The 15,531-nt window shown below is 45.6% G+C and overlaps 1 protein-coding gene across 1 annotated transcript in view; it reads left to right on the top strand.

Annotated features, from left to right (window-relative positions):
- Window positions 1-15,531, top strand: part of LOC140066149 (uncharacterized) — a 77,538-nt gene that overhangs the window by 5,930 nt on the left and 56,077 nt on the right. Inside the window, exon 2 of the mRNA XM_072113689.1 lies at window positions 5,020-5,136. Within this exon, the coding sequence (XP_071969790.1) occupies window positions 5,028-5,136 (109 nt within the window). The 5' untranslated portion in view covers window positions 5,020-5,027. The remainder of the gene's footprint in view (window positions 1-5,019; window positions 5,137-15,531) is intronic.

The raw sequence follows: 15,531 nt of genomic DNA, 5'->3' as shown, positions 1-15,531 counted from the left end.
GACAAGCATTGATTGACTTTTGTTCTTATAGAAGGGAATTTAACAATTTCTTATAGTATATAGAATTTGATGTAGGTTACAAATACAGTACAGTATGTAGCAACAAAGTCAGAGGTCATAGACAGGTAACTGAGTAAGGTATCAGATTCAGAAGTCAGGTGTCATAGTCAAGAGGTCAGGTGTCAAACGTACCTTAAATATATCATTATATTAATTCTGACTTCTGATAATGTCCTAAAATATAACATGGACACTGAGCTCTGGTAACAGGTTTGGAGCAGGTACAGAAGTCCTGAACACCCAGTCCTGAACAGAAGCTTGTGACTATCACATCTCCATTTCCTCTAAAACTAAAGCAGCACCACATGTTTTGCACTGTTTATTTCCTTCAATCCTTCTTATAATAATAAACCTTTATTATGATAAATTCTATAATCCAACCGTATTTGGTATCCCTGTGTTTGTAACAACCTGATCTTTAAAATAAATCTACCATCAGGATACCTCTGGTATGATGTGCTCTTCATTTATCGTCTTACGCCCTGGTTTTTACTTAAAGAAAGTTTTAAAAATTATGCAAATGACCCCAAGGTGCTCTGAGTTCCATAGGTGTTAATGGAGCATTGAGCCCCTTGGGTTCATTTGCATAATGTATAAAGCCCCTTTTTCCTCAAAACAAGGACTTGTTGGAAGACCAGATCCTGCCTGAGGGGACACATACTTGCATGTCAGTGTGCTTGGTTTACAATCCTTCATCCTGGTGATAGATTTCCTATATAATTTAACCCCTTTAGTGAGCACTGTAAAAGAAATAATCAGCAAATAGTGTAAAACAGTGTTTTTGTCACCTTGTTTAAAATAAAATGTTTCCATAAGTGATCAAAAGTTCACACAAACCATAAATTGTACAATAAATATTGCATGATATCAGGCCAGCAAATACCCTAGAATCTGCCCTGCTTAGGACTACACACACACTGGGGTACATTTACTTACGTGGTAGCTGGAGTTCATCGAAAGTGCTTTGTCCTTGAGTAATTTATGTGCAACACCAATGCTCAATTACTACTTTAATTAAATGACCATGGGCAAGAAGGGAAAAAGTGATTTTTAGTGCATAAGATACAATTTAGCAGTGGGAGACCATCATTAGTTGTGCCAACATTTAATGTTATCCAATATCCACACGTAGAACCGCACTGATTTCAGAGCTCTTGTTCCCTTTCTTTGGGTAGGGGGTTAATAATATGGTGCCTTGGTCAAACCTCTTTAACCCCTTAATGACCGCCCTATCGGGATTCTACGGCGGTCATTAAGGGTACTTCTTCTGACGCGACGCCTACGGCGCCGCGTCAGAAGAAGATTTCGGGACATCGGGTCAGTTTAGTGCCGGTGTCGGGCTGTGATATCACAGCCCAGACCCGGCACTAACACCCGGGATCGGAAAAACTCCGATCCCGGGTGTTTAACCCCTTACACGCCGCGGTCAAGCATGACCGCGGCGTGCAAGTGTGTCCCCCGTGGATCGGACCCCTCCTGCCGCTGCCCCGGGTCCCGACGAGTGACCCGAGGCTGTCGGCTCCTCTTCTCACCGGGTCCTGCATCCTGGCAGGACCCGGCTGTAAGTAACTGAGCATGCACAATACAAGTGTATTGCAGTGTAAAGGCTTGAATAAGCGATCGGATGATCGCTTATTCAAGCCAAGAAGTAGAAAATGTAAAAAAGTTAAAAAAAAAAATTAAAACTTTTTATAATATAATTAAATAAATAAATAAAATAAAAGTCCCATAATCTCCCCAGTAACACATAAAATGCATATACAGTAAATAAAACACAAAAACATACATATTTGGTATCACCACGTCCGTATTAATCTGTACAATAAATCTAAATCAATATTGAACCCGCTCGGTGAACTATGTAAAAAAAAAACTCGGAAAACTTCCCATAATATACAATTTTTCATCAAACACCATCACAAAAAATGTTCTAAAAAGTGATAAAAAAAAGTTACGTTCCCTAATATGATACGACTGAAAAGAACAACTCTTTTCGCAAAAAATAAGCCCTCAACCAGATCTGACAACAGAAAAATACAGAAGTTATGGCCCTGAAAAGTTGTCAATAGTAAAAACAATGCGATTTTCTCCAATATTGGTTTTGCTCAGGAAAATTAAGCAAAAATAAGAAAAACTATATAAATGAGGTATCACCGCAATCGTAGTGAACCAGAGAATAAAGATAAAATATTATTTTTACATTACGGTGAGCGGGGGGAAAAAAAATGCTAACAATCCAAAATAAAAATTGATGATTTTGTTTGTGTCCCCCTTGAAATAGTTAATAAAATCTCAAGAATAAGCTTTAGACTCCCAAAATAAATTATCTATACATTGTATCTCATCCCATAAAAAATAAGCCTCATATGTTTGTATTACCAAAAAAAATAAAAATGTATAGGTCGTACAATGTGACAATACAAATCTGCTGTGAATGGCGCCTCCATTCATTCTATACTCGGCCGTGCGCCCGTACAGCAGTTTACCACCACATATGGGGTATCAGTACACTCGGGAGGAATTGGGCATCAAGCGTTGCAGAGCGTTTCATCATTTAATTTATTCTGAAAATTTCAGTTTTGGCCTAAATCTATGTATGTTCCAAAAAAATTCTATAGTTTCTAAATCGCAGGTCCATATTTTTTAACCCATGTGAAACACTTAAAGGGTTAATAGACTTAATAGAAGTTGTTTTACATACGTTGAGGGGTGAAGTTTCTATAGTGGGGTCATTTATGGGGTTTTACTATTATTTAGGCCTCTCAAAGTCACTTGGAAGCTGAGTTGTCCGTCAAAATGTGAGTTTTGGCAATTTTCATGAAAATAAGAAAAATCGCACCTAAAGTTCTGCACCTCATAACATCCTAGAAAAATGACCGGAAGCATAAATTATCATCCCAACATAAAGCAGATATTCTGTAAATGTTAATTATCAAACTTTTTGGGTAGTTTTACATCTTGTCTGGAAACCAGAACATTTTAAACTTGGAAAATGAAGAATTTTTACAAACTTTTGCCAAATTTTCACTTTTTTTCAGAACGAAATGCAAAATGTATCACTTAAATTTTATAACTAACATGAAGTACAATGTGTCACGAGAAAACATTCTCAAAATCACCGGGATATGTTAAAGCGTTCCGAAGTTATAACCAATTATCGTGAGACTTGTCAGATTTGAAAAATCGAGTCTGGTCATTGAGCTGAAAACTAGTGTCGGTGATAAGGGGTTAAAGATAGATTGAATCTTCTCAGTTTGATTCCAGTGCGTCATTGTACGTGTGTCTACCTGTATCAATATTGGTTAATTACGGCCATAATAATAAAGTAATGTTGCACTTTATGTTATGTGAAAACAGAAGCAAACGCTTTTATGTTTGCAGACATCAAAATTTCTCAAACAAATTGCATCGGGTAAAGCAAATAAAAGTGTTTGCACAGTGCAAAGGAAGTTACTGTTGTCAGTAAGAACAAGTAGCTGGGAGAAGGCTGCTTAAGGCTTCATTCACTTTTCCGACAGGGACTGAGAGGGGACTGGGTGGATCTCTATGATAAACTAGGGGATGACAGGGGGCACCTACTGTATACTGGGGATGACATGGGGCACCTACTATATACTGAGGATGACAGGGGGCACCTACTGTATACTGGGGATGACATGGGGCACCTACTATATACTGAGGATGACAGGGGGCACCTACTGTATACTGGGGATGACATGGGGCACCTACTATATACTGGGGATGACAGGGGGCACCTACTGTATACTGGGGATGACAGGGGGCACCTACTGTATACTGGGGATGACAAGGGGCACCTACTGTATACAGGGGATGACAAGGAGCACCTACTGTATACTGGGGATGATAGGGGGCACCTACTGAATACTGGGAAATGACAGGGGGCACCTACTTTACACTGGGGATGACAGGGGGCACATACTGTATACTGGGGATGACAGGGGGCACCTACTGTATACTGGGGATGACAGGGGGCACCTACTGTAACCTGGGGTTGACAAGGGGCGCCTGCTCTATACTGGGGATGACAGGGGCCACCTACTAAATACTGGGGTTGACAGGGGGCACCTGCTGTATACTGGGGATGACAGGGGGCACCTACTGTATATTGGGATGACAAGGAGCACTTACTGTATACTGGGGATGACAGGGGCACCTACTATATATTGGGGATGACAAGGGGCACCTACTGTATATTGGCGATGACAAGGGGCACCTACTGTATACTGGGGATGACAAGGGGCACCTACTATATATTGGGGATGACAAGGGGCACCTACTGTATATTGGCGATGACAAGGGGCACCTACTGTATACTGGGGATGACAGGGGCACCTACTATATATTGGGGATGACAAGGGGCACCTACTGTATATTGGCGATGACAAGGGGCACCTACTGTATACTGGGGATGACAAGGGGCACCTACTGTATACTGGAGATGACAGGGGGCACCTACTATATACTGGGGTTGACAATGGGCACCTGCTGTATACTAGGAATGACAAGAGGCACCTACTGTAAACTGGGGATGATAGGGGACATTTATAAGTCTGTTTCCATAACTGGTATGTGGAACTGCTTAGACCTCATGCACACAGCTGTGGTTTCAAGCCATGTGCAAGCCATTTCTTCAATGACTAGCACACTGTGCCCTCTCTTTCCGGGGTCTCATGCACACAGCCATGGTTAGTTTTCCATGTCCCCATGCATAAACCACCTGCCGGGGAGACCACAAATCAGAAAGCAGGTCTGATTCCTCCCTATGTTTGTGGCTTGGAAAATCACTTCTCCAATGGGTTTCATACAAAAGACTACGAGTCCAATGTTTAGCAGCCGGAAAGCACTCTATGATTATGCAAATAAGGCCTAAGGATTACTATTTCTGTGCATAAGTAAGTGATAAATCAATTGATTCATTGTTTTTCTTGTTTCATATAGCTGTCAAAATGCTGAAAATCTTAGTGATTGGACTTGTCTATAATGTCTTCCTCCTAAGCCATGCAGCAGGTGAACCCTTGGCAAAATTCCAGATTTGCAGCGATTTTTTTGCAAAAGGTAATTGTTTTCAATATTCTTATATCTGTAAATGTACAGTATATCAACCTTTATGACTTTTGCTCCTGTTCTTTATGGAAGTATTAGTAACATCTGACACTGAGGATATAGGTTCAAATCCTGCAATAACTTAACTCTTATATCATCATGGTCTGTGTCTTACTGTCAATGGGGTTATTCATAAATTCATATTTATCAGGACCTCTGCGCCACGTCAGGCCCTGAAATAATCGCAAATGCTAGCTTATTGCTAGCACTTGCAATTATTTGTTCCATCCGCCACCTTCATGCCAGTGGGGCGTGAAGGGGCGTGAAGGGGCGTTAAGGGAAGGGGCGTGAATCGGGCAGCCTGACAATACATCAAGAGGCGAGCTTCAAATATGCAGTCGGCGGGCCTATCATACGTCGGCGCACGATGGGGGACTCTGAATAATCCAATGCTGAGCAATAATTGAGGACATGAGCTACTTGTTCTTGTGACCACTTGGGTCACAGCTTTGTAATAACCAACAATTAATACCTATTCACCTGATAGAGATTTGTGGGATATACTCTTATGATGTTCTCAAAGAAACATTGAGGGAGATTTATCAGAAGTGCCTGAGAAATGTTCCAGTTGCCCATGGCAACCAATCAGAGCTCAGTTTTCATTTTCCCATTGCTGATTTTAAATTACAACCTGAATTCTGAATGGTTACCATGGGCAACTAGAACGGTTCTGTTCTCAGACTCTGCTGATAAATCTCCCCCATTTTATGTATCTGAATCTTTAATCACATAAATGTCCTGTCTATCATCATGGTATTCCTGTTCATTATGTATTCCAAAGGATCCAAATTACAATTGTTATTAGGATGTTAGACCATTATCAACGTTCCTGTCAATGTTGACACGGTTTAATACTGGACACAAGCTCCTAACTTTACTGATGACTGGAAAGTTGATAAATGTGAATGCTAACCTAACAGTCCATTGGTAATCGGTTTAAAATAGGCTTCAAGGAAAGAAAAATGGCCGACTTATTCAAGTCCTTTAAATACATATATTAGGGCACACACAAAGCGGTGTGGGGTAAAAAGTGAAAAAAGTATCACTCAGAGACGTTTCAAATAGAGATGAGCGAACATACTCGTCCGAGCTTGATGCTCGATCGAGCATTAGCGTACTCGTAACTGCTCGTTGCTCGGACGAGTATTTCGCCCGCTCGAGAAAATGGCAGCTCCCGCCGTTTTGCTTTTTGGCGGCCAGAAACAGAGCCAATCACAAGCCAGGAGACTCTGCACTCCACCCAGCATGACGTGGTACCCTTACACGTAGATAGCAGTGGTTGGCTGGCCAGATCAGGTGACCCTGGGATAGACTAGCCGCTGCCCGCGCTGCTCGGATCATTCTCTGTCTGGATGCCGCTAGGGAGAGAGCTGCTGCTGCTCAGGGAAAGCGTTAGGGTGTTCTATTAGCTTACTGTTAGGCAGGAGTGATTCTAAAAGAACCCAACAGCCCTTCTTAGGGCTACAATAACGTTATAATTTTTTTTTTTTTTTATTTGCAGCTAGTACCATATTGTGAGGAATTAGCAGGGGGACTTGCTACCGTTGTGTTTAGCTCTTAGTGACACACATATCCACCTCAAACACCAAGGTGGGAAAATTTATTAGGGGTTTGAGTAGAATTAGGCAGAGTCTGCCAGTTTCTTTTTATTTTACGTTTATTTTTTTCATAACTCAGCGTCATCTCATCTGGCATAGTAGTGTGCTGTAATACTTGGCTAGAAAATAGCCATAGGAGAATACAAACGTCTTAATTACGCCTACAGTAGCGTTATATATATTTGATTTCTGGTTGATCTGCTGGTGGCTGTACTTGCTGCAGTGCATCTACTATCAAATTGGGAGCAATTTGGAGTCAGACTTGCGACCACTGTGTTTTAGTGACGCACATATCCATCGCAAAGACCGAAGTGGGAAAATTTATTAGGGCCCGGGGTTGTATTTCAATTAGGCACAGTCTGCCAGTTTCTTTTTATTTTACGTTTATTTTTTTCATAACTCAGCGTCATCTCATCTGGCATAGTAGTGTGCTGTAATACTTGGCTAGAAAATAGCCATAGGAGAATACAAACGTCTTAATTACGCCTACAGTAGCGTTATATATATTTGATTTCTGGTTGATCTGCTGGTGGCTGTACTTGCTGCAGTGCATCTACTATCAAATTGGGAGCAATTTGGAGTCAGACTTGCGACCACTGTGTTTTAGTGACGCACATATCCATCACAAAGACCGAAGTGGGAAAATTTATTAGGGCCCGGGGTTGTATTTCAATTAGGCACAGTCTGCCAGTTTCTTTTTATTTTACGTTTATTTTTTTCATAACTCAGCGTCATCTCATCTGGCATAGTAGTGTGCTGTAATACTTGGCTAGAAAATAGCCATAGGAGAATACAAACGGCTTACTTACGCCTACAGTAGCGTTATATATATTTGATTTCTGGTTGATCTGCTGGTGGCTGTACTTGCTGCAGTGCATCTACTATCAAATTGGGAGCAATTTGGAGTCAGACTTGCGACCACTGTGTTTTAGTGACGCACATATCCATCGCAAAGACCGAAGTGGGAAAATTTATTAGGGCCCGGGGTTGTATTTCAATTAGGCACAGTCTGCCATTTCCTTTTTTATTTTACGTTTATTTTTTTCATAACTCAGCGTCATCTCATCTGGCATAGTAGTGTGCTGTAATACTTGGCTAGAAAATAGCCATAGCAATAGGATAGCATCGTTTGGTTTTAAAAACTAAAAAACACAAAAAAAAAACAAAAAAAAAGTTAAAAAAAAAATACAAGTTATAACTCTCATTTTCAAAATGTTTAACCCGAGGGCTAGGGGTAGAGGACGAGGGCGGGGACGTGGGCGTCCAACTACTGCAGGGGTCAGAGGCCGTGGTCCTGGGCGGGGTGAGACACCACCTGCTTATGAGGGAGCAGGGGAACGCCGCAGAGCTACACTCCCTAGGTTCATGTCTGAAGTTACTGGGAATCGTGGTAGAGCACTGTTGAGGCCAGAACAGTGCGAACAGGTGATGTCGTGGATTGCCGACAATGCTTCGAGCAATTTGTCCACCAGTCAGTCTTCCACGCAGTCCACCCATGTCACCGAAATATGCACTCATCCAGCTCCTGCACCTTAGCCTCCTCCCCCCCAGTCTGCCCCCTCCCAGCAAAATTTGCCATTTGAACCGGCATACTCTGAGGAACTGTTTTCTGGACCCTTCCCACAGTCACAAACCACTTGTCCGGTTGCTGATGAGCAATTTTCCGATGCCCAGGTTTTCCACCAGTCGCAGTCTGTGGGTGATGATGACCTTGTTGACGTAGTGGAAGAAGTGTGTAAAGAGGTGTCCGACGATGAGGAGACACGGTTGTCAGACAGTGGGGAAGTTGTTGTCAGGGCAGGAAGTCCGAGGGGGGAGCAGACTGAGGGATCGGAGGATGATGAGGTGACAGACCCAAGCTGGGTTGAGAGGCCGGGTGAACACAGTGCTTCTGAGACGGAGGAGAGTCCTCGACCAGAACAGGTTGGAAGAGGCAGTGGTGGGGCCAGACGGAGAGGCAGGGCCAGAGCTGGTGCATCAGCGCCAAATGTGTCAACTAGTGAAGCTCCCGTGGCGAGGGCTCCTGCGGCGAGGGCTAGATTTTCAGAAGTCTGGAGGTTCTTTAAGGAAACACCGGATGACCGACGGACTGTGGTGTGCCACATTTGCCAAACCAGGATCAGCAGGGGTTCCACCACTACTAGCTTAACTACCACCAGTATGCGCAGGCATATGAATGCTAAACACCCCACTCAGTGGCAACAAGCGCGTTCACCTCCGGCCGTGCACACCACTGCTCCTTCCCCTGTGTCAGCTGATAGTTAGGCCCCTGCCCAGGACCCTGCCACAAAAACCCCATTGTCACCTCCACGTTCCTCCACAGCATTCACCAGCGTTCAGCTCTCCATACCCCAGACGCTGGAGCGGAAACGCAAATATAGTGCAACCCACCCGCACGCCCAAGCCCTTAATGTGCACATCTCCAGATTGCTAAGCCTGGAGATGCTGCCCTATAGGCTAGTAGAGACCAAGGCCTTTCGCAGCCTCATGGCGGCGGCCGCCCCTCGGTATTCGGTCCCCAGCCGCCACTACTTTTCCCGATGTGCCGTCCCAGCCCTGCACCAGCACGTGTCAGACAACATAATCCGTGCCCTGACCAACGCCGTTTCTGACAAGGTCCACCTGACCACGGACACGTGGACGAGTGCTGCCGGGCAGGGCCACTATATATCTCTGACGGCACATTGGGTTAACTTGGTGGAGGCTGGGACCGAGTGTGACCCTGCGGCTGGTCATATACTGCCGACGCCGAGGATTGCGGGGCCTACCTCGGTCCAGGTGTTTGAGGCCTACTATGCCTCCTCCTCCTCCCACCCCTCCTCCACCTCCTCCTCCGAACGACCATCCGTGGGCATGGCGCCATCAGTCGGTAGCTCTAGGCACAGCAGCAGTGCCGTCGCTAAGCGACAGCAGGCGGTGCTCAAACTGCTGAGCCTAGGCGATAAAAGGCACACCGCCCAAGAACTATTACAGGGAATCACGGCGCAGACTGATCTGTGGCTGGCACCGCTGAACCTGAAGCCAGGCATGGTTGTGTGTGACAACGGCCGTAACCTGGTGGCGGCTCTGCAACTCGGCAGACTGACACATGTGCCATGCCTGGCCCATGTGTTAAATCTGATAGTTCAGCGTTTCCTCAAGACATACCCCAATCTGTCTGATTTGCTCACGAAGGTGCGCCGCATCTGTGCGCATTTCAGGAAGTCCAGCACAGATGCTGCCACTCTCAGGGCAGCGCAGCGCCGCCTCCAACTGCCCGCTCACCGACTGTTGTGCGACGTGCCCACGAGGTGGAATTCAACACTGACCATGTTATCCAGAGTTTACCAGCAGCGCCGAGCGATTGTAGACTGCCAGATGTCAACTTCCACCAGAACTGGTAGTCAGGTCAGTCAGCTTCCTCAAGTCTACAATGAGGAGTGGACGTGGATGTCTGATATCTGTCAGGTGCTGAGTAACTTTGAGGAGTCAACACAGATGGTCAGTGGCGATGCCGCCATCATCAGCCTCACCATCCCGCTGCTTGGCCTGTTGAAAAACTCTCTGGTCAGCATGAAGTCGGAAGCTTTGCGCTCCTCACAAGAGACAGGGGAAGAAGATTCCCTTGTTGATAGCCAAAGCACCCTTAGGTCTGTTTCTCAGCGCATATCGGAGGAGGTGGAGGTGGAGGAGGATGAGGAGGAAGAGGAGGAGAATGTTGGCGAGACACAAGAGGGGACCATTGTTGAGTCCTACACTGTTGAGCGTGTATGGGCAGAAGAAGAGGAGTTGGAGGAGTTGGAGGAGGAGGAAATGGACAGTCAGGCCAGTGAGGGGAGTGAATTCTTACGCGTTGGTACTCTGGCGCATATGGCAGATTTCATGCTAGGCTGCCTATCCCGTGACCCTCGCGTTCAAAGAATTTATTCCAGCACCGATTACTGGGTGTTCACTCTCCTGGACCCACGGTACAAGCAAAATCTTTCCACTTTCATCCCTGGAGAGGAAAGGAGTGTGAGAATGCATGAATACCAGCAGGCCCTGGTGCACAAGCTGAAACAGTATTTCCCTTCTGACAGCGCTAGCGGCAGAGTGCGTAGTTCTGCGGGACAAGTAGCGAGGGAGAGTAGGCGAGCAGGCAGCTTGTCCAGCACTGGCAAGGGTACGCTTTACAAGGCTTTTGCCAGCTTTATGTCACCCCAGCAAGACACTGTCACCTGTCCCCAGTCTCGGCAGAGTAGGGCTGATCTTTACAGAAAGATGGTGAGGGAGTACGTAGCTGACCATACCATCGTCCTAAATGATCACACAGCTCCCTACAACTACTGGGTTTCAAAGCTGGACATGTGGCACGAACTGGCGCTCTACGCCTTGGAGGTTCTTGCCTGCCCTGCCGCTAGCGTCTTGTCAGAGCGGGTTTTCAGTGCAGCTGGTGGCATCATCACCGATAAGCGTACACGCCTGTCGACTGACAGCGCTGACAGGCTGACGCTTATCAAGATGAATAAAGCATGGATTTCTCCTAATTTCAAATCTCCAGCAGGTGAAGGAAGCTCAACCTGAATAATTTATCCACTCCTCCTCCTCCTCATTTTCCTCCTTCTCCTCCTCTTTCTACAGTAAAGCAGAGGAAACTGGCTGTTTTTTGACAGGGCCCACTGGCTCTAGGTATAGTACTTTATGCATTTAATTTTTCTGGAGGGCCACCGACACGGTCCTCTGTTTTAAACAATTTTTGGGAGTGCCACATACAGGCACTCAATCTATTCAATTTTTCTGGAGGGCCACCTTTCCGGTCCTCTGTTTTAAACAATTTTTTGGGACTGCCACATACAGGCACTCAATCTATTCCATTTTTCTGGAGGGCCACCTACCTGCTCCTCTGGTTTGAAAAATTTTTTGGACTGCCACATACAGGCACTCAATCTATTCCATTTTTCTGGAGGGCCACCTACCTGCTCCTCTGGTTTGAAAAATTTTTTGGACTGCCACATACAGGCACTCAATCTATTCCATTTTTCTGGAGGGCCACCTACCTGCTCCTCTGGTTTGAAAAATTTTTTGGACTGCCACATACAGGCACTATCCAAATTGAATTGTCTCCATAGCAGCCTCCACACGTTGTCTCCATTGCTACCTCCAAAAGTCGTCCATATAGCTTCCTCCATACATCGTCCCTTTATCAAACGAGGTTTGTCAGGCCGAAATTTGGGTTGTTTTCATGGATTCCACATCAAAGTTGTTAACTTTGTCGCCACCCTGCTGTGTTATCCACAAAATACACTGGCAAACTTTTACCATTTACGGATATTATTTCAGCGCTTCTTGCGCATCTGTTTACATTCCCCTCACCCGCCATATCCTAAACTTATAAGAACGCTACTACACTTGATCTTATACAAAAGGTTCTTAGAAGTGCTGTTTGGGGAGTAGCCTAGAGACAGGGGCTTGGATTGGCGAAAGCTCGCCTAGCAGCGGAGCGCCAGCTCCATGCGCATCATGCGCTTCTTGCGCATCTGTTTACATTCCCCTCACCCGCCATATCCTAAACTTATAAGAACGCTACTACACTTGATCTTATACAAAAGGTTCTTAGAAGTGCTGTTTGGGGAGTAGCCTAGAGACAGGGGCTTGGATTGGCGAAAGCTCGCCTAGCAGCGGAGCGCCAGCTCCATGCGCATCATGCGCTTCTTGCGCATCTGTTTACATTCCCCTCACCCGCCATATCCCAAACTTATAAGAACGCTACTACACTTAACTTGGTGCAGGCTGGGACCGAGTCTGACCCTGGGGCTGGTCATATACTGCCGACGCAGAGGATTGCGGGGCCTACCTCGGTCCAGGTCTCAAAGGCCTACTATACCTCCAAATCCTCCCACCCCTCCTCCACCTCCTCCTCCTCCGAATTACCATCCGTGGGCATGGCGCCATCAGTCGGTAGCTCTAGGCACAGCAGCAGTGCCGTTGCTAAGCGACAGCAGGCGGTGCTCAAACTGCTGAGCCTAGGTGATAAAAGGCACACCGCCCAAGAGCTATTGCAGGGCATTCCACATCAAACTTGTTAACTTTGTCGCCACCCTGCTGTGTAAGCCACAAAATATACTGGGAAACTTTTTTCATTTACGGATATTATTTCAGCGCTTCTTGCGCAGATGTTTACATTCCCCTCACCCGCCATATCCCAAACTTATAAGAACGCTACTACACTTGATCTTATCCGAAAGGTTCTTAGAAGTGCTGTTTGGGGAGTAGCCTAGAGACAGGGGCTTGGATTGGCGAAAGCTCGCCTGGCAGCGGAGCGCCAGCTCCATGCCAAGAACCAACTAACATAGTTTTAACTGCAGTACCCTTAATCTACTACTAGTTCACTGCCTCCATACATCGTTCCCTTATCAAACGAGCTGTGTCAGGCAGAATTTTGGATTGTTTTCATGGCTTCCATGTTAACTTTGTCGCCACCCTGCTGTGTAATCCACAAAATATACTGGCAAACTTTTATCATGTACCAATATTATTTGAGCGCTTCTTGCTCACCTTCTTTGGTTCCTCTCTGCTACCCATTGGTTTGAAGCCTGAGTCCATTTAGGGTATGTCGCCATGCCACTCTCTAGCCTTCCGCTGCTGCCGCTGCCTCTGCATGCCGTCCCCTATAGTGTCAGGGTCAATTATTGGATGTTTTAGATGCTATCTAGCTTCATTCTGTCACTCTGTCATGGCCATGCTGTTGCCCATAATTTTGGCATAATGGTGCGATTAAGCAGCCTCAGAGGCATCCATGCATGCTGCCCCTGCTGTTTCCTGTCCATTTCCGTGGTGTTTCCATCCTTTTCTGAGGTTCCCAGGTGTTTGGCCAAGCTTCCCTGTGCAGAGCCTTGGTCCCCTTGAAAAATGCTCGAGTCTCCCATTGACTTCAATGGGGCTCGTTACTCGAAACGAGCACTCGAGCATCGGGAAAAGTTTGTCTCGAATAACGAGTACCCGAGCATTTTAGTGCTCGCTCATCTCTAGTTTCAAACTCCAATGGATAGTTTCTTGACAAGCTAAACTGTTTCTCACAGCTAAAAACATTTATGGACGCCAGTTACACAGTAACGTTACAGGTAAAACCTTAGTGTGGGAGGTGAGAACATTAATAATAATAATTCTTTATTTATATAGTGCACACAGATCACGCAGCGCTGCACAAAGCTTTGCCAAATCAGTTCCTGTCCCCATGGGGCTCACAATCTAAACAATCTACCAGTATGTTTTGGAGTGTGTGTGGGAGGAAACTGGAGGACCTGGAGGAAACCCACGCAAACACGGAGAGAACATACAAACTCTTTGCAGATGTTGACCTGGGTGGGATTCGGACCCTGGACCCCAGCGCTGGAAGGCAGAAGTGCTACCCACTCAGCCACCGTGCCGCCCTAACATTAACCATTCACACTCCTATATATGTACTTCCAAAACAGAAAAACATCATCTTCTTCATACTGAAATATAAACAAACTAAGGTTACATCACATAGACCCCTACATTCGTCTCACCTATATGTGTCTACAAGAAAAATGTCTTCTGCAGAGGGAGATGGAGAAAAATGCTCTCTATAAAAAGAATAGACTTGAAATACAAAAAAAATCTGTAAGCTTTGGATAGCATGACACAATGGCCATATGTGACCAGTGAGATAACATGTAAATTTGCACAATTGTGCCATATACAGAAAGTCCCATACTTAAGGACGCCCAACTTAAAGACGACCCCTAGTTACCAGGGGTGAACCTAGCCTCTCTGCTGCCTGAGGCGAACTATAAAAAAACGCCCCCTCCTGCGGCCAGCCAAATAGCTAGTTACTATGATTAGTGCAAACAATCAATTGGAACCCCCACGGATCACAAGAAGGAGGGTCCTTGTATTGCAAATTGAAAGAGCAGCTGTTCGCACATGCTCCCTGCTACTTTTCTCATCTCAATGGCACTGTTGTAAATATCCGAGTGCCGTACCCAGCCCTCTCCATCAGTGCCATAGACAATGAACAGAGCGTCAGAGGGCATGTCCTTTCTGGTGTTCCGTTCATTTGTTGTACTACAACCACCGTTCTCGTGGTCCTTGACCCCCACTGATCAACAAGTTATTCCCATATTGTGTGGGGAATCCATTAAAGGGGTTTTCCCACGAAGAAAAGTTAGGGTCTAACTTGCTGATCAGTGGAGTTTTAGAGCTGAGACCCCCACAGATCACGAAAACGAGGGGTCCAACGGGGTCCCATAGACCTCCGTCGGACCACTTGTTGCTCCGTCAGATTAATGGAGAAGCCGAATGGGCATGACGATTCTGCTCCATTAATCTCTATGGAGCTGACGGAGATCGCCGAGCAATGCGCTCACCGATCTCCGCCAGCTGCATAGAGATTAATGGAGCAGAACGGTCATGCGCAGCCGTCTTCTCCATTATCAATGTAGGATCCGACGGAGGTCTATGGGACCCCATTGGATCCCTCATTTTCGGGATCTGTTACTCACACAAGCTCTATGTATACATTACAGACACAAGCACTACATACATGTTACGTACACAAGCTCTATGTATACATTACAGACACAAGCACTACATACATGTTACGTACACAAGCTCTATGTATACATTACAGACACAAGCACTACATACATGTTACGTACACAAGCTCTATGTATACATTACAGTCAGAAGCTCTACTTATTACAGCTCTACATACAAACAATATTGTACACTTACCTCTCCTGCAGATAGTTAGAGGTGGTCAGGCAGC

Source organism: Engystomops pustulosus, chromosome 6 (genome assembly GCF_040894005.1).
Source record: "Engystomops pustulosus chromosome 6, aEngPut4.maternal, whole genome shotgun sequence".
In the NCBI taxonomy this organism is placed as follows: domain Eukaryota; kingdom Metazoa; phylum Chordata; class Amphibia; order Anura; family Leptodactylidae; genus Engystomops; species Engystomops pustulosus.
This window is presented reverse-complemented; position numbering and strand designations above follow the sequence as displayed.